The following is a 23,555-nucleotide window of genomic DNA, read 5'->3' as shown; positions in this document are numbered from 1 at the left end:
GTCGCTCAATGCAGGATGGACACATTTGTGTAGTTTTATTCACACTGACACTGAGTTCAAGGTGCATGAAACTGATGGTGATGCTGACATTAAACTTGTGATGCTCCTCTGCTGTGATACAAAAACAATAAATGGAAGTAAAACGTTAGCTCCACAGGAATAATCTTTGAAATGCAGCCTTTCACCTGTATTATGACTAGATTGCCATTTAAATAAAAGATTTTCCACTGTCTACTTATTAAGAATACAATAATCTTTGTTAAATATGAGCACAATGGAAAAACTTAATACTTTGTTCAAAAATATTCTCACTGAAAAAAACCTTTAAAATCGTGACATGAGCAAGTCTTACAGTACGATGATTTTATTTTGATAGGAAGTCCTCGGCAGAGTTTCACAAACTCAAGCACTGCCGTACATGCTGTTTGCATGAGCTTTCTGTCATCTGCTGTGTCTGTCTGATGAGGGGCTGACTTCTTCGTCTGCGTAGCCGCTGCTGTCCGACTGCATACTGTCACCGCGGACCACTTCACCTATACGAGGGAGCAAACACAGATATGTTCTCCAAACTCTGGGAAGTGCAGCACAAGTGCAGCAGCACACTGACCTACATAGGCACAGAAACACACACCTGCAGAGCTACTTGTGTACACATCTGTCAAGCTCTCATGTGATGCTGAATTCATATTCATGCTCAAACATTCACACACCAGCCACTTTAGCAGGTACGACCAGTCATTAACACATTTATCTAATTGACTAATCACATGGCTGCAAGTCAGGCATGTTCATGTTCAGACATGATCAAGGTGACCTAGTGAAGTTCACACTGACAATCAGAATGGGCAAGAAAGGTGATTTAGATTAAGTGATATGAAGCGTGGCGTGGTTGTTGGTGCCAGATGGGCTGCTCTTTGCATTTCTAAGGTTTACAGAGAATGGTGCAAAAAAAGAGACAATAACCAGTGAGCAGCAATTATGTGGGTGAAAAATTCCTTGTGGATGTCAGAGGAGAATGGCCTTGCAGAAGAGCATCTCTGAACACACAACACATCGGACATTGAAGCATTGAACCTTCCTATGGTGTGGTCAGATTCTGATGTAAACAACATGAAAGCACGGATCCATCCTGCCTTGCATCAGTGGTTTAGACCTGTGGTGGTGTAATGGTGTGGGTGATACTTTCTTGGCACACTTTGGCCCCCTTAGTATGAACTAAGCATTGTTTGCTCCTGACAATCCTTTTATAACTCCAACGTACCCATCTACTGATGGCTGCTTCCACCACCACGTCACAAAGCTCAAATCACTGTGGGTTCGCTGTACTGAAATGACCTCCACACACACCCGATCTCAGTGCAACACAGCATTTTGGGATGTGCTTGAATGGGAGATTCCCATCACAGATGTGCGCAGTACTGTCATTTCAATATAGAAAGTCTGAGGCAGGCTTTCAGCACCTTACTGAATCTGTGAAGAATTACGGCAGTTCTCAAGACAAAAAGGGGTCCAACCCAGCACGAGTAGTGTATATTTTTATACCTGGGTTTGCCTGAATTACTCAGTTCCTCATTTGACCTCAACACAAGACCTCCAGTAAGCTCAAAGTTTATTCACATGTAGCTGAGCAGTGTTACATGGTAACACCCTTTGACTTCACACATTTTAACTGTTATAACTGTGTGCATCTTTTTTTTTTTCTGTCAGCGAGTTTATGACCACTGCTAACTGCAAACAGCTATTTTAAAACTGTGACAAGTCAAATTCCCATAAACTGTGTTCACAAAATAAAAGTCAAGTTCCTCAAATGAGATGTGAGCACACAGGGTACCTTTGTATGGATGTTTTTTTGAAAATGGTGAGGTTGTAGTTCTTGGAGTTTCTGACTGTCCCAAGTCTTCCTCTCCTGCACTATGCACCTAAAAAGACAAGGGGAATGCCTGCTTAGTAACTGTTTAAAAATAATTTCATGAACAATTACACACAGCAAGAGCTGAAGAAGTCATTGCATCATAGATGTCTATCACTATACAGTGTTTGAAGCCAAATATAAGTGAATATAAGAGCCTCTTTTGTATCATTTGGTTAGGTTTTCAATACTTCTGATAAATAATATTGTTATTTGGCCTGTTTTTCTTTACATAACAAACAATAATCAATGATCAAAATCCTTTTGAAAGAGAAAAAATGTAAGCGCAAGACATATTCCTAATGCAGGCTGTATTCTGGGTCAAAGTGAGCAACACAAAACACCCACGTATTATGAATCATAAATGGTTCATCGCCAATACCAAACATTATCAGAGGAAAGAACACATGGAATATTTGAAGGTGAGATTGCTTTTGAGTAATAATTTGATCATTTTGTTATATCCATTTATACCATTTTCATCATGATGATTATGATGACTTGAGCCTGTTTGGAAAATGTTTACTGAATCAGTTTGTGACGTACTCAGTTTGCTTTTGTTTAATGAAAGTCAGCCAAGCATTGTTAAACTCTTTTCAAATGGTAGTGCTGAGATAACAAGCGACATGAAGCCTATTGTAAAACTACTGTACCTCTTCCAGCTCAAAGGAATTAACCTGCTGAAGGTTACTGGAGAGCTTGCCCAGGCTCTGATGCATCAGAGGATTCAGAAACTGTCCTTGCTTCTCTGAAGGAGACTTTTTCTCACCATAGAAACCATGCGAAGCATGACTAGAATCTGATGTTTTCGAAGAAGAGGATGGCACATCATCGCCTTCCCAGCCAGTCACAGTTATGCAGTAATGAGTGTAGCTACCACTGGGTTCCGAGACAGGAAGTGATCTAGATGCGTCCCCCCGCGTGGCCTCACCTGAAGAGGCAACATCGTCTGTGTGTGAATTCAGGTTAGACTTTGTCACGGAGGCTTGTAGACTGAATTTGTGTGATACAGAACAGGATTTATCTGTGCTTTCTCTCTCTGGGGGAGTCAAACTTTCCGGACTGTGTGTCCTTTGACTGCAAAAAGGTGCCCGGTGTACACTCTCGACTATCTGGGGGCAAATTAAATCGTATGTAACCTTGGCAACAGGCTTTAGTTCCGCTGTCCTTTTGTTAGTTTGTGTCAAACATGAGTCTGGCTCTGGCTGACATGAAAATGATTCAGAGTCGGTTTCTATGACAGTTTCTTCTGATAATGATGATGCTACAGATGTTCTTACACCCTGAGTCATGGAGTCATTTTCACCAGAGTCAACATCCTTTGGCTGTTTATTATCATCCCCCATCTCCGTTTCACAGGTTTTATTTCTGTCCTCGAGAATCTCCATGTCCGTCGTTGACTGTTGAGTTTCCAGCCCATTTTCACCGTCTGTGATCTGGTTAACATCCATAGCTGAATTATTGCTATTACATTCCTCCAAATCCAGCTTCTTGTTAACTCCACTCTTGTTTTTCCACACTATATCCACAACTTCTGGCAGGCTGGATCTTTTCCTGGGTGAAGGCTGTGGAGAGGTGGAGTCAGACCCCCGGGGAGAGCCCGTGTAGAGACACATCTTATTGACAGTGTCCTTCAGCCTCTCTACCGGAGAGCGTGGCTCACTTCGAATGCTGCTTCTGAACCGTTCGATCCTCTGCACAGAGGAAGAGAAGGTAAACTCCGGTGTGGACAGTTTCTGGAGAGGAGTGCGGGACACGTGGGAGTACAGGGAATAGAAAGCGTTGGCCATTGCTGTCAGCACTTGAACCTGTCTGAAACGACCTATGGGAATCAAGAGACTTATATAAATGGATATAATTTACCTTATCACAGATCAAATAATTATATACAGATTACAGCTACAGAAGTCAAAGCAAGCTAACCAACAGAAGAACTACAACTAGATAGTCTTACTAGCAAGAGAGAGGCTGGGGTCTTCTTCTCTTATCCGCCTTATTTGTGAATCCAAGAAGAGTCGGAAGTTGATGCCCTGAGCCTGAGAAGGAAAGGTAAAGAAACGAGGAGGGATGCGCACAGTAACCTGTGGCTCCTCACAGCCAAAACCCAGCTCATACAAAGTCTCCTCTGCATCCTCTGAACACAACTCGAGGACATCTGATATACTAGTGTGAGAAAAAGGAGAGAAAATGTTGTATTACAGCTAATGTAATCATCAAAGCATCAAAGATGCAACCACTATAGTGAATAATATGTTAGAAATGGTGTATACCATGTCATCTGAAAACCATTTTTGAAAATTTGGCGAATACTAAATCCTTTAAAAGACTTACGTTGATGTACTTTTCCAGGTTGAGGCAGAGAAGCAGCTAGAAGTTATGCTGTGGCCCAAGTTCATTGATGGCAAACATAGTCCTTGACGTGGGGTGCTGAACATAAGACGTGTCAGATGTTAGCCTGCATCCAACCTGCATGTTAAAGCCTTTATTTGTGCGTGATCTGTTTATTCTGACGTGTGGAAGAGTTGGTCACTGACCTGGTGAGCCTGCTCTTTTGTCTGAAGGACGGCTGTCGCACCAAGCTTCTTGGTCACCACACAGTGAAACAAAATTATAAATAAATAACATTAGATCATTTATTTATGTTTCTCTAATACTGATTTTGTAAAATTAAAAAGTCACATGATGGACAACAATCACACAGCAAGCTTTGTATATTACAAGTAAATTATTAAATGAGAAATGCCTTTAATATAGTGTAAAGATCACCTATGCTATATGCCTATGACTACCAGTTCTTTACCAAATATTTGTTGTTTTCCTGTTTTGCTGCTACTGCCATAACTACATGCTTATATGCTGACTACTCACCCAGGCTCAGGTTTAACATCTCCATCTTCTACCACAGAAGCTGAAACAAGGAAGGCATGTTAAAATAAATTACAACACCTCTGGGTTCAACAGTTTCCCCAGGCACAATACCACAGGGTTGCTCAAGGAAGAAATTCACTTATCAGGAAAGACAAAACGCTACAGAGGATATAAAGTTGTAGATATATTTCTATGATGTGAGTAAATGTAGAAAATCCCCTTCGGCGCTACTCTTCCTTCATTTAATGCAATGCTTCCTGCAAAGGGACAATCAAGATCTCTAACAAGCAACAACACCAACCTGTCTCAAATTAATAACTTCTGTTAATTAATGGCTGTGTAAATGAAGACTGAGCTTTCTTTGTTTGACAGCTTAAACCTTTAATAACTTTGTACTTTGAACACTGTATGGTTTCAGTTTTATTTCAGTAAGAGACGTGGAAAATATGTGAGTTAGTTTTTGGTATTTTTGTTGAATTATCTGTTTAATATTAGAAGGAATTTTGTTAGGTACACAATTTCAGCTGCGTATTAACACAAGTTTCTTATCAGTCATTCGCATATAAGCAACTCAATAAATTTAGGCATGTGGACATGGTGAAAACAACCTGCTGAAGTTCAAACTGAGCAGAATGGGGATGATTTACGTGACTTTGAATGTAACATGGTTGTTGGGGCCGGACGAGCCTCCACAGTTACCATATCTCAATCCAATAATAGCAACTTTGGGTTTTAGTGAAACAGAAGATTTGTATCACAGATTTACAGCCGACAAATCTGTAGCAACTGTTGAAAAACTGCTGAAAAAATGGGCCAAAATATCTGAAGAATGTTTCAGACCTCTTGTTCAGTCTATGCAACAAGTCTTAAAACCTGTGACCTTTGCTTACAATCCACTAAGCTTATTGTTCCAGAGTCCGAATATCTGCTAGGTGGTTATTAATGTTGTTGCTTAACCCCTACAACAACAATCATATAACAGTTTTTTCATATATGATCTCCATGTGATCCATAAGAATCTGTATATGTGTAAAGTTGTATTTTTTTTTAATAAGTGTGCCCATTCATGACATAACATAAGAGTTATAAACAAAATATCTTTCAAGCTTTCTCAAAAAACATCCTCATGGCACTGCACAACACTGGGTGTGTCACTGACATATAAACTGCTCAGTCTAATTTGAACATAAACAGAGATTTAAAAACATCAGGATGCACAGTCAAGTTTCCTATAGTAATATAGTCTGCTCTATTATTAGTCTTTTACAAGGGTAAGCAACTATTACGTCATTTGTACAGAGAACACATGAAGGTTAGTTTAAGGGCTTGACTAATCTTCAGATGAATATGAGAAAAGTAGTGGTTATGGCTACGTCTTCAGGAAATTAATGCAAAACTATTCTCAAGAAATATCTGGGGTTGTCATTATCTGCAGTTTCCTTTTTCCTTTAACAGGAATTAATATGTTAGATGCAGTCACGTGAAGACAAACACTCAGTCTGATTTAGAAGAGTTAGCAGAGAGAGCAAGGGGCAGGACCTTTGACATCTCCAGTCAATCAATGTGAATTATCCAGAAACACTCCTTTGCTATTCTCACACTGACTCAGTGGCACATCGCACACTCTTTGTACTAGGGAGCTGACACAGAGAGCTAACCCCAGGCAAAAATCTATGTAATTCCTAAAATTCCTTTAGGATAACACTAAGTATGCATGCAGTCATGTATATTTTTCTTCCCATGCATGAACATATACAGCGTATGCTTACCATCTGCTCCAAGACCCAGGTCATCAGCAAAGTTACCGGCTTGGAGCACAGACTCTGAAGACAAGAAAGTCACAGACATGAATAATTACATGAGAAATACTTTTAAAATAAATTTTAAAAATGTAATGTAGACTTCCTCCATGTACATTATTATGAATGTAGCAAATATGAGAAACCTGTATTTTACCTCACCATTTCGTTTTCGTGCAAATTAAAACTTAAAATCGCCTACTGCATCTCCAAATGAGTAACAAATTCTACTTTTTACTCCACCACAATCTTTTGACAGCTTTAGTTCCTTATCGTACTATGACACACAAAACATCCGTCTATTTGTTGTCCTGCAAACATGTACGTAAATAGGAGCTGAGCAACCAAAGTTGACACACAGGTTTATCTTTGGCCTCTGAAGGTTCTTATCTGTATCAGCTATAATGACATCATCAGGTTGCCTACCATCTATCTAACAACAGGCTAAAATCTCAGAACAAACAATGCTGTTGCGTGTAATAGTTAAACATAATAAACTCCTTGAGGTTCGGTGATTCATTTGAATGAAAAACAGCTCAAATTAGGAACACTGACAACATGTCTGTGCAGGTTCTCAGTCATCCAGGTCATCGTAGTCTAAGGAGCTTGAAAAGAAAAGCGTCTGGACTTCTGTAAGTTGCTTGAAGACGTTTCACCTCTCATCCAAGAAGCTTCTTCAGTTCTAAGGTCAAATGGTGGAGAGTCCCAGATTTAAACCCAGTGGAAGTTTCCCCCCAAAGAGGGACAAAGGACCCCCTGATGATCCTCTACTACTACTACTAATCACATGAGCCAAGGTGTGAAAACGGATGTGGGTCACAATCAGCCAGGGTTTCGGGTGAGCTCATTGTGAAACCTCCCCCCAACCTATCATGTGATTTCCTGAGGTCAGATGGCCAATGTGGAGAGATTTGAGAGAGACCAAACAGCCACTTCACAAGCGCATGGCACAACATAGAAGAGCCACCTCCACGGGACAAGACTCAGCAGTCCATCTGCATCTAAAGGACAAAGGTCACTCTTTCGAGGATGCCAATGTTCACACGAGAGGACAGATGGTTTGAAAGAGGAGTGAAAGAAGCCATTTATGTCCACTGCGAGCGACCATCTTTGAACAGAGGCGGTGGTTTACGACACCAACTCTCTGCCATCTATAATCAAGTTTTGAGATCCCTTCCCAGACGCCTTAACGCCCACTCACATCCTGGGCCATCTGACCTCAGGAATTCGCATGATAAGGTGGGGCCAGGTTTCACAATGAGCTCACCCGAAACCCTGGCTGATTGTGACCTGCACCTGTTTTCACACCTTGGGTCATGTGATTAGGTGGAGGATCATCAGGGGGTCCTTTGTCCCTCTTTGGGGGGAAACTCCCACTGGGTTTAAATCTGGGACTCTCCACCTTTTGACCTTAGAACTGAAGAAGCTTCTCGGATGAGAGGTGAAACGTCTTCAAGCAAGTTAAAGAAGTCCAGACGCTTTTCTTTTCAAGCTCCTTAGAACACTGACAACAGAAACATTTGATAACATAACATCAGAATCTGAAACCCTGATAAAAGTATCAGTATGCAGTATTATGAAAAGTAATACTGCATGCCAATATATTTTAAAGCTGAGGTTTGTTTCAGCTCCTACTCACCAAAACTCAGCTGACCGCTGTTCTCTGAGCAGGCATCTGACCTGTAAAATATTCCAATATTTAAAACATGAACACACCCACTGTGAGATCCAATCAGTGTCATGCTTTTATCAAACGAGTGATTAAGTTTGCATAGATAGCTTCATCTGCAGCACGATACTGCCAGAGCTCGTGAGAGCTGCTTCTTAATCAACTTACTGTTGGAATCTGTCAGCTTCCTCTTGTAGGTGTAATAACTCCTTCAAACTAGCCTGGTTACGCTCTCCTATTTCTTTTACTGTACTCTTTTCTGGTGTTACAGGCCATTTCAGTGAAAACGCAGACTATGCAAACTCATTGACCACTAAATGCAACTTCCTTCTTGATAACTGACATAATGTGAACTAATCTGTCTGTGTTCCTTGCAGCAGTTTGATGGGGAAAAAAAGGAAATGATTATTTCCTCCTAGTTATATCATTTTCCCTCTTCTATAAGGAAATATTACAAAGAGTGAAGCAGCAGAAGTTAATTGTGAGGTTTAGTTTGTATGTGATGAAAAATTCTTACGTCTGAAGACATCTATATGTTGATACTCTGGCCACATATTTTAATCATACTCAGTAACAGGTACCTTCTGTGACACTTAACACTGGTTGATCTTCTGCAAACAAGTGTTCCCAAGACAGCAGAAGGTCAGTTCGGAGCACTGGTTTTATAGTTTAAAGTTCATTGTAAAATTATTTTTTTCCAATGGAACAATAATAAGTCATCATCAAAGTTGACTTTGGTGAAAAACAATACTGCGGCTGCCTTGCTGCAGCGTCTTCCTGGAACACCTGACTTCAGAGAGTTTCCACTTGCTACGCGCTGCTCTTTGTTAACCAGTTTCCAGTGACTTACAACTTGTCCTTTAGTGCTCAAAATATCATCTTACAAGAAAAACAAGCAGTAAAACAAGTTGACTTACCCACAGCTGAGAAGCCAGTTCTCAATCTTTCCTGCAAGGCATCCTGTGGAAATCGCACTTAAGATTATGACTGATCCCCACTGAAGGAACACATGCATTGTGCTATTATTAACTGACACTTAGCCGCTTGTTGTCATGTATATCCTGTTATAAACTCGTGTTATTTTTGCTATTGGTCACAACAAATATATTTTTTAACCCACTATTTATTCTTTACCCAATAAACAGGGTATCCAGCTACTTAGGTATCTTCAAGTTCAGCTGGTCACTTGATGTATGCTGAAGATAGTTAATAATAAACCACCATGGAGGACGATCCCTCCCACGTTCCAGAATCTGCTCTTACCATCAGAGAACACATCATCGTCCGCTATGGAGGCAGATGGGAACGGGCACAGAGGCCCTTCCGGGTCTTCCAAAGTGACCCGCTGACGGCTGCTGTTGATCCATGCTCGCCGCCTCACTGTGGAGGACGAGCTCTCCATCGCTTCAATTCACAGGACAGCCGGGGGACATGGCTCTGTCAAAGCTGCCAAGGTGCAACAAAAGAGCCGGGGATGAAATGTTGAAGCAGCAACACAGTGTTAGGCTTTAATGTTTACTTTAGGAGAATGAACACCTCTTTACTCTAAAGTCAATTGTATTCAGGATTTTCAGTGATATTTCCCTTCTCATTAAAATTTTTGCATAGGGATATTAACAGCCGCTTCCTTATCAGTAGTGTTTCTAAGACATCTGTGCATAGATTATACTTGATATTGCAGTAAAAATGAGGTGGCTACACGCAAATCAATCTAGCTATGACATTAAGTTCAGAGACTATACTGCTTAAGGCTCATCAAAGTCAGACAAACAGTTCAGGTGAAATATTGTACCTCCAGGACAGCTGGAGACAAGATAACAGACACAATATAAAACATGTATAGATAAATATTCATTAAGAATTGGTATGTTATGGTTAAATGTTCATGAAGTGAATTTAGCAGTGCGACCCACATATAAACACAGATAATAGAAAATGATATAAGGTCGCTTCTAGTTGCCTTCAGTATGACTGACTAACAGTTCAGTCTAAATCCCTTCAAAGTAAAAGCAGTTATTATTAATTAAAGGTCGTAATTTACTTTAATGTGTAAGGGAAACCAAGTGTAGTTTAGATAAATTTATCGATGAGATGTAAACCATTAAATATATATGATTATACTAATTAAGAATAATTATTTACTTACTTAATAATACAGCTTACAGGAGCCGTATGTTGGATGTGTGTTCTCGATAATGAGACGGAGTAAGATTTTCTCCATTCAGCTACAGCGAAGCGTCTACATGCTGCCTTAGAGCTCAATCAATGCTGACAACCGAAAAGCAGCCTTACCTTCATCGGCTCGGGTTTCAGTTCTGTATCAGAGGCGTTCTTTGTCTCGTTTCCTGTATGTGGCGACTTAAATACGAGACACTTCATCTGCAATCTTTACAAAACACTTAAAACTGCATCCAGCAGGCTCCCGTTTATCAACGACCGCTCGACGATTCTGGTGATTTCCTTTCGAAAGCAGTCAGTTATAAGTCGGGCTGAATATGCGCGGATCTTGGCGGTGAAGCGGTTTGAGAAGCCTTTGTAGGAAGTAACTTTGCATCTCGTCTGAAATACAAAAGTTTTATCAGCGTGGGATGCAGCTGCTGCACATCCTGCAGAAACAAAAACACAGACAGGTCTGTGGAAATGTCAGAGGCAAAGCTGATGCGACACGAGTGATTTGAATGCAAATCATATGACAGGCAAATAGTGCTTGTTTTTTTTGCACCTCTCCTTTGATATTTGAATTTTACAAAACAAATCAATATTATTTTTGCGTCCAGTGGCCCACAATCATTTTCTTCAGTCGTTTTATTGCGAGGTGTGTAGTTGTTCTCAATGCAGCTGGGAAACTACTTAAAAAGAGCAATGAGTCGCTGAAAATCATAAATAGAAAAAGAAAAAGCAGATTTGCTCTATCTTAGTGTACCATGAAGACACCAAAAAAGTGTAGCCTTGCTAATGCCATGGGAGTACAGAGGCCATTTGTAGCCATCACCCCAACATCCCAGTGCAGTGTGCCACTTAATGCCAGTTTGACATTTTAGCATAATTTTTTGCACTGACTAACACATGTGATGTATCCTCTAAATTTGACTATAGTGACAATCTCTAACTATAGGGCCCATCCTCCTGAAGGGTCTGATTCATCTAATCATTATGCCCAGGTCTTCTACCAGAGGCCTGGGAGTCTGAAGGTCCTGCACATTATGTTGGGTACTCTGGGACTGCACTCCTCTGGACAGAGATGCTCATATATATATTAGAAGGAGCTGACATCAGAAATCCTACCAGCGGCTAGAAAAAGATGACTTACAGGACAGCACAGAGGCTCTGATCATGGCAGCACATGAACAGGCCCTAAGCACCATAAAGGACAGGACTCTACCACAGCTGACAGAACCCAAACTGCCGACTGTGCAACGGCGCCCCAGAGACTATCCAACACATAGTAACAGGATGCAAGACACAAGCTTGGACTGCATACCCTGAGAGATACAACCAAATGGCTGGGATAGTGTACAGGAACATCTGTGTTGCATATGGATTACAAGAACAGCAAGGTCCTAATGTCCTGTGAGACTTCTGAGTTCCAGACCGACAAGCAGCTGCGGGTCAACCAACCAGACATAGTGATGACTGTGGTAATACCAGTAGACAGCAACATTGGGAAGGAGCACGAGGAGACAGAGAACTACCAGAAGCTGAAGGAACAACTGGAGCAGATGTGGAGGAATAGCCCAAAGTAATCGTGGTGGTAAGAGGAGCTGTAAGAAGCTGTAACCCTGCAGATTCCTCGCACAACATCAGAGGTCTCTTGTCAGAAGAGGGCAGTCCTGGGATTTAGAGTATTCAGAAATCAGGACTATCCATGCAGTAAAGTACAAAAAATGTGAAAATAAGCGTCATTTAATGAAACCAGTAAAGATACGAATGAGTTGAACTCAGTTCTGCCCAGTATTTATTGAATTTTATTATAACCTTAAAATGAATTGCCCACCCCTGATTTAGGCTATTTATTAATCAACATTTGTCACCTGATTAATAAATAACATTTTTTATTTGATTATTCTTACTTTTTAATAATCACCTACAGGTAAAAAGCTGTAAAAGTCATGTTTTAAATAAATGTTAACATTTTCCACTATGATGCATATCTAGTATTTTCCTTTAAATATTCACAAAAAATCACTTAATGTAGAAACTGTTAATTTAAAAAAACAAACTGTGCCATTGAAACGCAGGAGCAATGGTTTCTGAAAATAACTGTGGGTCCACATTTACAAGTTTTTCAGATATTTTGCATGTAGGCTGTAGTTTTATTTATCTGTTGTAAGGACAGTACTGTATTTTATGAAATGCTGTAGTGATGTTACTTTCTGGGCTAATACTGGACAAAAAGCTGATGTTATGATTGTCTGCATAGTAAAGTATATGATGAAAAGCCTCTCTTTAACGGTATCGTATCACTCCATTTATTTCCAGACTACATGAATGCTTCAGTTAGTGCTGCTAGATCAGTTCAGAGTGTGGTGGTGTCATGCATGCATCAATGTGTGTCGGTAGAAGTATTCATATCTGCGTCTAATTGAAGAAGTGTCAGTGATGGAGTTCACACAGAGGTGGGTGGCTGCAGGACTGGCCTGGGGATGGGCTCCACCCTCTCTCTCCTGTTTACACGGGCACATGTGCTGCCGTATTGACAGCCCCCTCACGAATCCTAATAATACAAGCCCTCCCACAGGCGAGCCATTTTCTCCTCCCCGCGCGGTTCATAGCCAGTGTGTGCGTGTGATGGGGAAATCTTCACCGCCACCCTGGCCAACTCCTCCCGCCTCCTTGCCGTTTCCCGACCCACCGGGCGCCACCAGGGAGTGGCCAGTGGCCACGGAGGCAAGACTTAAATACCCATGCGGCCTTCCTCCTTTCCCACCTCCGTTTTCAAACCAATACACGAGCCTTAATGTCTCAGATGGACAACACAGGCTCAAGTATCTGACCGAATAAAGGCGATCGCCCATATTCCGAGAACTGTTTACTCATGGCGTCTTTTAAGCGGAAAAAGATAACCAAACGTCAATCATACTCAGGGGTACAACCTACAGTGCTTGGTTCCGCCCAGTCTTCTGCCTCTAGCCCAATTACATTGTCCGACTGATACTCGTTGGCAGAAACGCCCTTCTCCATTGGAGAAAAGAAGCGATTGCTCAAAAGAGGCTCTTAAAAGGGTGTGCTTCTTTTATTCATGGGAACAGTGCGATAGTGCAGCGAACAGGGGGTGAGTTTAATTTTTAATATGGCAAAACGCCCATTGTTGAATATATGGTTACCTATTTCGACTGGGAGATTTTTCCACTCGTATTCTTGTATTTTTGATATTAGATAAATACTTTCTACCGAAGAATATTGTACTAAGAACTAAAAGGGATAATAATTAGGTCATAGATGTTTGAATTAAACGTAAATGGAATTGGACTTGAGCTGTATAGGGGAGCTACTTTCATTTAATGACTTCCTCGTCAATACTTTCCACGATAAGCCTGTTAAAAACCTATACCGCGTGTTCTCCCCGACGTGGGTAGGCTGCCGCGTTCATAAATCGAACGCACCCACTGTTCTCCTTCAAAGAAGGGGGGGGCGTCAAGTTAGTGTGAAGTTGTGAAAAGTTGTCAAGCAGAAAAAAGAGCAGCGAAACTCCTCCCGTCTTCAAATTATGAGCAGTAAGTGAACTTTTTAAACTCACTGGCATGTTGTGGACGAACCGATAACTGAACAGTAAGGAGTAGAGTGGAAGTACGTTGTTTTCAATGTGTTCCGTGTCGTAAATGTGGCGTGTGCCGATAACGAAATGCCGAGTTGTTTTTTTAAAAAAGTGACCAACTAAGGTTACAAACCCGCTAATTTTTAAAATACACGGCTAACAACAATTAACCAACTGGTCACTTGTAACTTTACTTTTGGACTTAAATTAATAGGTAAGCAGATAGTGTCACTTAACTCCGTGCAACTGATGTGAGCTCACAGCTAGTTGTACTTACAGCGGTGGCTGAAAACATTTCGTTCACTTCAGCTCACACTTTACTTGTGAGTTCACGTTAGCTTAGCATGTAGCTGGCCCTGTGAGCACTTAGATTTTCTTGCACTTCTTGTCTGAATCGCCCCACAGCGGCCCCGAAAAACACCCTTTTTATTGTGTGTTCGTGGCCTGTGCTGTTCCGTGTGTTCCGTCCTTTTTATTACACGCAGTAGTAAGTTTCGATGTGTGATGTTTTTTTTTTTCTTGTGAAGTGCTTTAAGGAGATGTACTCTTACAAAAACTCTTCTTCCGCAGATCAGCAGCAGGGTGAAATGGCCGCTGTGGAGAGCGGTGGAGGCTTCAGTCAAAAGCGAAACACAAATTCACAAGTAGGTTACGGGACACATCCACTGGAGATACTGCCAGACTGAACTCATGTGCACTTCCCATCTGTTTGATCGCTTCTATGGCTCGTTTGTGTCGGGGTCTGTGAGGGTTGTTGATTTTCTCCCCAGAGCACATGTTACCGGGGTGGGGAATGGGCAGGTAAAAGTCGCCCACACGGGGTGTTCCCGTTAAACCCCGGCACTTCGTGTGTATTTCGCTCGGCCCATTTGGCCGGCCTTGGAGGGGGTGGCTAGCGGAGTGAGTCAGTTTATAGGGCAAACTAAAAGTGTGGGAGGGAGATGGGTGGGTTTGGGGGGAGGGGAAGCCAAGCCCGCCGCAACTCCACAAAAATGTGGTCCCTCCCATACCCCCTGCCCACTCCCCTGGAAAGGGCAAGAAAGTGGGTTAATTTTATTAATGAAGGTCTTGTTAGTAGTGGAGTGTGTATTTCTGACATCCAGAAAAGAGGTCCCTCTTCTTCTTTTTAATTAATCTACCACATCACTTGCATTTTTTTAAATCAGAAAATTAATTTGGAAAATAATTTTAATAGACATTTTAAACCATTTAATCTTGTATCGTAAATGCTCTGAATCATGTGCAACGAAGGAAAAAATAAACTCTAAAAATTCACTCTGTAATTTGTAATTTTCTGATTCAAAGTGAGTTGGACAAAGTGGGACAATATTTACATTTTACTGTGTTACTGGGCTTTCCAAACCAGGCTACACTTCCTCTTGTTTAGGGGATGCCACAGCGAAATATCCACCACCATCTCAGCCCATCTCTAACATCCTCATCCTCTACCAACCCTCTGTATGTCCTCCTTCACTAAATCTCTGTGGTCTTCCTCTTTTCCTCCTGCCTGGCAGCTCAGTCTTCAGCATCCTTTTCCAATATATCAATTTTTCCTCATCTGTGCATGTCCACCATCTTGGGCTCGCCTCTGTAACATTCTCTCTCACTCCACCTGACTTTTCCCCCAATATTATTTCTAAACCCATCCCTACTGGTCACGCCCAATGAAACTTGAAAGCAGCGTGCATACTAGAAGTGATTCACAGTGTCCGGATGACTAGAAACCACAGAAAGTGGATGATATTCCACGGGTTCAGGTGACTATGAGCGAAATAACCGCAAGCAATAGGAAGTGGGTGGGACCTGAGGTAACCCACGGACAAGACTACAAGTGAAAGTGAAGAATGCAACTGATTGGCACATGACCTGATGGTAAATGCGTTAGAGAGTTACCTAGGCAACAGAAGCGTGGAATGTCCACAAGTGACCAGCCGTCCGCTTTAAAGCAGCGACAAGCGATAGACTTCCAGTGTGTATGCAGCTCTGCCACGTCCAGTCCCATCTTCTGCCTTTGAGTTAGCGGCACCATCTTCACTCTTGCTGTCACAAACCACCCCAGACACTCATCTCCACCTGCTCCCCTGCCTGCACTCTCTTCTTCACCTAAACTTTATTATGTATTCTTTCAATCACATGCAAGTATCCAGCTTTACTTGAACATCCTGATATTTTGGCAGCTGTTACTTTTTTTTTTTTTTTTTTTTTTTTTTTTTGGTAACTCTACATTGCATTTCTTATTTTTCTACTTTCTAAGTACTCCTTCATTTATTCTTTTTCCAGGACTCACAGCAGCCGTCACCACTCGCCTTGTTGGCAGCCACATGCAGTCGCATTGACACCCCAGGAGAGAACGATTCCCCTGCCGACCAGCACCAACAGAATCAGCAGCAACAACTGGACCTAAACCAGGCTGTTTTTACCTCCAGTGCCAACAGCTGGCAGGTAAACCCTCTCAGTGTTCAAGCATCCTCAGGCTCCAACACAGTCACCACAGATTCCTCAGGAGTGATGTCAGGAGGAGACCTCAACAAGAACAGGCAGGTGCTGTCGCCAGCTGTAAGCTCTCAGGGTCAGCAGCAGCAACAACAGCCCTTTGTAGTTGCTCAGGCGCCGTCAATGCAGGGTCAGCAGGTCCTTACCACTATATCAGGTATGATGCCTAACATCCAGTACCAGGTCATTCCACAGTTTCAGACAGTGGATGGCCAGACGCTGCATTTTACACATGCTCAGCAGGAGTCTGCTGTGCCTGCCGCAGCAGGACCAGGCCAGCAGTTTCAGATAGTGTCTTCTCCCAATGGCCAACAGATCATAACTGCGAGTAACAGAGCCGGTGCAGCAGGAAACATCATAACCATGCCCAGTCTCATTCAGGGAGCCATACCCATACAAAACATAAGTTTAGGCAATGGTTTGTTACAAAACCAGCCCCAGTTCTTGGCAAATATGCCTGTGTCTCTAAATGGAAACATCACTTTGTTACCCGTCACTGCTGGTGCTGCAGGGGGGGATACCAATGGTGGAGGAGAAGCAGTGGGAAACCAGCTCATGCAGCAGCAGCAACAACAGCCAGTGTCTTCCAACAGCGAGTCCGGCTACATGACCAGTGCTTCCACTGTCACTACACAGACGACCTCTTCTTATGGAGTTACCCAAAAGCAGAACAGCAATGGAGCTGTGACAGGGACTTTTCAGCAAAACATGGCCTCTTCTCTGGGTATCCCAATACAGCCAGACAACAGAGACAGGGTGCAGCCACAGCAAATCCTCATCCAGCCTCAGCAGGTTATCCAAGGTGGAGCGCAACTCCAAACCATCCAGGCCGGTACTGTTGCAGCCACAGGCGGTCAAGTGTTTACTCCAACACTCAGCCAGGAAGGGCTTCAAAATCTTCAAATCATGCCAAACACAGGGGCTATCCTGCTGCGCACCGTCGCCCCCAACGGCCAAGTGACCTGGCAGACCATTCAGATCCAGAATCCGACGGGAGCGCAGATCACACTGGCACCCGTGCAGTCCCTTCCCCAGCTCGGCCATGCTCAGGGAACAGCTACAGCTGGAGGAGTACCCGTCAACACCGTGCAGATCCCAGGGATCCAGACCATAAATCTTAACAGCCTCGGGGGGTCCGGGCTGCAGATGCACCAGCTGCCCATCACCATCGCCAGCACAGCAGGTCAGCCAGTGGCCTGATTTTCATTAACTGTTAATATTCAGCGTTAAAATGCATGCATAATATTTCCATCTATTATAACATGCAGGTTACTATATCAGCAGTTGGTGTGTTTAAGACCTGTTGATCTGACTTTCATTCGTATTAGATGCTTTTCTTTGGACCATTTAGTTTTCATAAATAATTTTAGATTCTATCTAAACACAAACAACTTTTTGTGTTTGTTAGAATTTCTGTTTAATTGGTAGTTAAAGAATTTGGTGTACATGGTAATTGTAAAGTATGTGACTTGCAGTTGGGTTTAGTAAACAATGGTTACCCTGGAAGATTAGATTTACTTTCTGTTTTTCTTTCCCTCTTTATCTTGTATCTTTGGATTGATTCCTTCACCTCTTACCTACGTAGTGAATTATACTGGTTGAACCAGTCTGGCTTGTTCAGTGCTTTTCTGACCTCGTTAGGCCACTTCACATGTTTGTGTTCCTGTTAAAGCTTTTGTTTCCCCTCTGACCCTACGTACCTCCACGTGCTGGTCCCATTACATGCAATTGTGGGTCAGCCACGACTTCTCTGTTATAGCAAGGGTGTAACTGCACCCCTCCCTTCTTTTTTCTTTTTACCCTTTTTTTTTTTTTCCAAGTTTGGCCACTGGCAGCTCCTCCCAGTATGTCTGCATGTTTGTTGGGCTAGATGTTATCAAATTCCCCTGTTTGTAAAGAATCGCTGAGTCTGTTAACAGTGTTGTGAAATCGTATGCCTCCCAGCAGTTACATTTGCAGCAGGCTTTGTTTAGACTTGTTTTAGTTAATGGCTCATTTTTCCACATTTTACTCTGTCATTAAAGTTACTTAAGCATAATGGATAAAGACCAGATGACTAAAGTTGTCATTGTTACTGAAAATGTAGCTTATTTAGAAAAAAAGTTGTACTAACATTGGATTAGTACTGTTTGTTTTGGTTTTATGCCAATAAGGAGCTATGAGAAGAAAGCGCATAGCTCTTCAACCCTATGGTTTTTGGATCAGAAATTATAGAGCTGTATTTTAGATCTCTAACATGTAAAAATTTAACTGGTTTAAGCTTTTAGAGCAGCAGCTGTTTAATGAAGCACTAGATAAACTTTGTATGTTATGTCAGACTTTAGCATTTTTCTTTTCCGTTGCTACAGGAGAGCAGCCGTTACAGACGGGTGGAGAAAGTTTGGATGAAAATACAGCTATGGATGAAGAGGATATAAGCCCACCACCTCAAGGGCGACGTAACCGTAGAGAAGCATGTACCTGCCCCTTCTGCAAGGATGGAGAAGGACGGTATGTTACAGAGCCCTGTTATGGCAGTCTTCCTGTCTAAATGTTATTTTCCTTTTTACATGTATTTATTCAACAATCAGTCGTTGTTGTTAGCTATAAAACTGAACTACACAAAAAAGTTGAAGCAAACTTGTTTTTTCACAATCTTTTAAACAGAGACCTATTTGAATATCACTTGTTTTTAATTTCTCTCACGCTCATGATTTGTGGTTATTGCATCAAGCAGTGATCCGACTAAAAAGAAGCAGCACATATGTCACATCACTGGCTGCGGGAAGATCTACGGCAAGACATCCCACCTCAGAGCCCACCTTCGCTGGCACACGGGAGAGCGTCCCTTTGTCTGTAACTGGTCTTACTGCGGCAAACGATTTACCCGTTCAGATGAGCTTCAGCGCCATAAGAGGACACACACAGGTATAAGTGATGACTTAGTTTTATTGTATAAGTTTAACTGGCGTATTTTAGTTTCAGGCCCTGTTATTGTGCGGAGTCACTTGTCATGGCTTGCAGGGATGACTGAGTTGAACTGAGCCAACATTGTTTTATTATTAACAGCCCTCTTTTCCCAAATGTGTCTGCTGTGGGGAAAGTTCACTTTTATTCTTTAATGCGAAAACAGTGAAGATCAGAGGAATTCAGTGCAGCCTTTAACTATTCTAGACATTGACTGAAAATGCACGTGAGTGCAGATATCCAACATTGATGCTAGAATACGGCAGGTGTAACAGTCGTGCCCCAAGGTGGCCTATCTCACAAAATGTGCTACAAGTTGGAAAATGTCCCAGAGTTCACTGTGTGAAAACCGAATAAGCCAATGTGTGATAGGTGTTTGCCACATTAAATGGGGTGTAATTTTACAGTGTACGCCAGCACCAGCATGCTTGATTGAATAGGTCAGTGTTTACCAGCATCAGTACAGGAGCACAGAGATTCCCAGAACACAGATAGTAACAGGTAGAAAAAGTTGAGATGTTTCTGGTTTAAACTTCTTTTTATTAAGAAGTGTAAATGGTTGCTCACACAGACTGACTCCAATGGGTCAACTATTACCATATCTCAAATGGATCATTGACTGTGCAGCAAAAAGTCTGATATTATCACATGCATTTATTTATTTTTGTTTACCTTTCTTCAGGTGAGAAAAAGTTTGCGTGCACAGAATGTCCCAAACGCTTCATGCGCAGCGACCACCTCTCAAAGCACGTCAAGACCCATATGAACAAGAAACCGCCAACTGTTACCAGCAGCAACGCCGCCACCACAGTCTCACCTGACGCTGCTTCGCCTGCAGCAGGAACAGAAGCCGGCACCGGAGCGGTTTCAGCAAATGACCAGCACACCATCGTTACCATGGAAACCTTATCTGCAGAGAGCTTGGCTCGATTAGCCAGCAGTGGTATTAACATGATGCAGGTGGACTTTCACCAAATAAATGGCAATAGTTTCTAAATTGGTGGAGTAAAGTGGCCTTGGTGGATATTGTATTTGGACATTTGGGGCTTTAAAAAGGGCACCTTACTGCAGATGCAGAAGCTTTTAGAGGCTTCAGGCAGGAGAGGTGGTGACAGATGCAATGCAACAGACACTATAAATTTTGAGGACTGAGGGAGAAATATGTTTCCATCTCGTATTTGAGACCTTGGGCATTGAAGGCTCAGTTGGATTAAAATGTTAGACTAGAAAAATCACCATTTGATTTCCTTAAAATGGGAATGGCATTACACTAACATTTATCACACGTAAAGAACGGTCTTACTTGATAGTGGGATTGCAATTAAACACATAAGTCACCACACTTCATGTTGAATTTGTAGCTTATATTACGCTCTCTTTAATCTTATCTCTTCTTTAGCAAAGGGATAAATTCAGCCAGCCCCCCCATTGTTTGTTTTTGTTTTTTGTTTGTTTTTTGTTTTTTGTTTCTGAAGCTCTGTGCTTTGCCATTTTGCCATCCCTCCTCTCATAGATGCTTCCTTTCCCATCAGACTGGGCTCCTGTCTCACACATGCACCTCAGGCTAACTGACCACACATAAGATGAAAACAATCTTTAGCAGAACATATTCAGTTCTCAGATTGCAGTGCTGGGAGAACTGGATGTGTTCATAAACAGCAATCTGATTGCCACGGGAATAATATTTAAATGATAGGAGGTGGACCAGGACATGTACACATGACATCAGAGCCAGAAGCACTAATCAGTGCAGTGTAAGGATGTAGCTATCAGAGCACTGAGAGTAGCCCCAGCACACTTAAGCCATCATGCTTTGATATCTGTCATTAAAAAGCATTTTTTATGTAAATATGTATTTGGTTGTGTAAATGCTGCAGAAATTCTTAGTATAAGCAGGATTATCTTTCATGATTGCCTTTCAGATTTCTAAACCTTTCATGCACAATCAAGTTTAATATTGTTACTCCTACATTTATAAATGTATATGTAGATTAAATGTGTAAACCTCAGCCTTTCTGTCATAGAATAATGGATTCCATACAGTCCAGATCTTCCAGTACTTTTTCTTCCTGTGGTACTCTTCTTCCTCAACACTTTTTCTTGCATTCAGTTCAGTTTCTTTCTTTGGGTTAACTATTGTTTCATCATATCTGCTCAGAGTGATGGATTTTATAATAATTTCCAGACAGCGTAAATATGTAAGCTCAAAACCAAAGGTTCATACTCATTTTATAAACAAAACTTAAAAAAAAAAAAGTCTTTGGTCCATAAACTTTCTAATAATTTTTCTATTATAATGCACATGCTAAAGTTGTAACTGGAAAAAGTCCAGCTTGAGGCAAACCTTGAATTATTTTCCCTTTGTCCAAATAAGATGAAAAATGTACCAAGTCTTGTCATGAACAGTTGTGCTTCCCTTAACTATTGAAATGTTTTGTTTCTGCTTTGAGAAACAACATTTAAAAATTCTTTGCAACTCGAGATTAAGTCAATTGGGCAACAAGTGCTCTTATTTTTTGGCTCATTTTAAACAAGGGATTTTATATTGTTTGTATACAACTACTGCAAATGCCAACAGCTGGATTAAAATAATAAATATACTTTGTCTCATTTCTTTGTATCAGTCCAACACACGCACATACATGCAGTTTGTTGAAAACATTTCAAATTATGACTTAAATTTCACTTGGACATAAAGAATTACTGGACAAAAATTAATTTACAGAGAAAGTAAAACATTGAACGACAATTAAACCTTTGACTCCCTCTAGTGTTGGAATCACATGTCTACACATTGTCCGCACACATCACATTGTCCGCCTCGGGCTTGAGTTTGTTGCAGACTGCAAAGAGAAGTTATTATCTTGGATTAGACGGTGAAATCCTGTCTTTGATGGGACTTAAGCCCATCATTAAATCCCTTCACTGAACGATATGTGCTACTTGTCTTCAGAAAGCACTGCCATCCTTGCATGTGTTATTTCCAATAAAAACAGGAGATAATTCAAATCCCTATTAGCATTGCAGGGAAACAGTTTATACATTGCATAAAAAAGCTGGATATCTGTATTGATATGGCCTGGGTGATGTATTAGGAATGAAAGTTTGCCACATTATTATTTGATTTAAAAAAAAAAAAATCAAGCTACAGAGGGCTCAATATAAAGGCACCCCCCCAAAAAATTTCATTTTGCCCACATTTCATTCCAGCAATTCAAAATAGTAATCAGTAGTTTGTAAGGACCCCACATGTTTGTATGCGTGCCTGTCATTGGCCAGAAGATTTGCTGGCTTGATTGATGCATTCATCCTGGAGGAGCTACCTGAGCAACCTCTGTACGGTCCAGGTTGCCTCATGCTACCAGTAGTGACACAGACCCAAGCTAAAAGCAAAACTGGTGAAAAAACAGCCAGAAAAGATGAGGGGAAAATGTCAGCGGCCTCCACTTGTGAAACCATTCCTGTATTGGGGGTTGTGTCTATGTTGCACAACTGGTGACCTGTTATAAATCTCATGAACACCCAAGCAGCTGAAACTGATCTACAACCCTCTGTGCTATACCAGATCCATATCCCGGAGCTTTAACTGACTCAATTACATACTGTGATTAAAAATTAAAGGAACGTTTTCTTCTTTTACTACATAATCAAGCTACTAATTTACATTTATGGGTTGTGTTAAATGTTAAAGTTCCTAAGTTTGGCTTATCTTATTATTGTGTAAATACACTGCTCAAAATAAATAAATAAATAAATAAATAAAGGGAACACAAAAATAATACATCCTAGATCTGAATGAATGAAATATTTATATGAAATACTTTGTCCTTTACATAGTTGAATCTGCGGCCAGCAAAATTAAAAGGGTTTTTTTGTTGTTATTGTTGGTTTTTTTGGGGTTTTTTTAATGATCAATGGAAATCAAATTTAGCAACCCATGGAGGTCTGGATTTGGAGTCAAAATAAAAACAGAAAAACACAATACAGGCTGATCCAACTTTGATATAAAGTCCATAAAACAAGTCAAAATGAGGCTCAGTCATGTGTGTGGCCTCCACGTGCCTGTATGACCTCCCTACAATGCCTGAGCATGCTCCAGATGAGGTGGCGGATGGT

General features: G+C 41.4%; 2 protein-coding genes across 11 annotated transcripts; one reads left to right on the top strand and one right to left on the bottom strand.

Moving 5' to 3' along the window:
* Positions 1–11: 11 nt before the first annotated feature.
* tespa1 (thymocyte expressed, positive selection associated 1) lies at positions 12–11,451 on the bottom strand. Of its 5 annotated transcripts, none has more exons than XM_026166755.2 (12): positions 10,538–11,451; positions 9,509–9,691; positions 9,163–9,205; positions 8,216–8,256; positions 6,547–6,600; positions 4,778–4,817; positions 4,444–4,491; positions 4,241–4,336; positions 3,864–4,072; positions 2,563–3,731; positions 1,832–1,919; positions 12–533 (listed from the first exon to the last, which is right to left on the bottom strand). In XM_026166755.2, the coding sequence occupies exons 2-12, from the start codon at positions 9,645–9,647 to the stop codon at positions 442–444; spliced, it is 2,019 nt and encodes a 672-aa protein (XP_026022540.1). In that variant the 5' UTR covers positions 9,648–9,691; positions 10,538–11,451; the 3' UTR covers positions 12–441. The 5 variants fall into 5 exon arrangements, with proteins under 5 accessions (XP_026022540.1, XP_026022542.1, XP_026022541.1 ...); XM_026166757.2 differs by having other exon boundaries at positions 4,444–4,488; positions 10,538–11,448; XM_026166756.2 differs by lacking the exon at positions 10,538–11,451 and adding an exon at positions 10,392–10,531.
* Positions 11,452–13,410: 1,959 nt separating this feature from the next.
* Positions 13,411–22,039, top strand: sp1 (sp1 transcription factor). 6 transcript variants are annotated; one of them, XM_080301573.1, is made up of 6 exons: positions 13,411–13,517; positions 14,571–14,644; positions 16,281–17,676; positions 18,842–18,983; positions 19,210–19,400; positions 20,122–22,039. In XM_080301573.1, the coding sequence occupies exons 2-6, from the start codon at positions 14,588–14,590 to the stop codon at positions 20,433–20,435; spliced, it is 2,100 nt and encodes a 699-aa protein (XP_080157699.1). In that variant the 5' UTR covers positions 13,411–13,517; positions 14,571–14,587; the 3' UTR covers positions 20,436–22,039. The 6 variants fall into 6 exon arrangements, with proteins under 6 accessions (XP_080157699.1, XP_026022535.1, XP_026022536.1 ...); XM_026166750.2 differs by lacking the exon at positions 13,411–13,517 and adding an exon at positions 13,804–13,959 and having other exon boundaries at positions 19,207–19,400; XM_026166751.2 differs by lacking the exon at positions 13,411–13,517 and adding an exon at positions 13,806–13,959.
* Positions 22,040–23,555: the final 1,516 nt, after the last annotated feature.

This window comes from Astatotilapia calliptera, chromosome 5, assembly GCF_964374335.1.
Source record: "Astatotilapia calliptera chromosome 5, fAstCal68.1, whole genome shotgun sequence".
In the NCBI taxonomy this organism is placed as follows: Eukaryota; Metazoa; Chordata; class Actinopteri; order Cichliformes; family Cichlidae; genus Astatotilapia; species Astatotilapia calliptera.
Note: the sequence above shows the minus strand (reverse complement) of the source record. Positions and strands in the feature narration are given on the sequence as shown.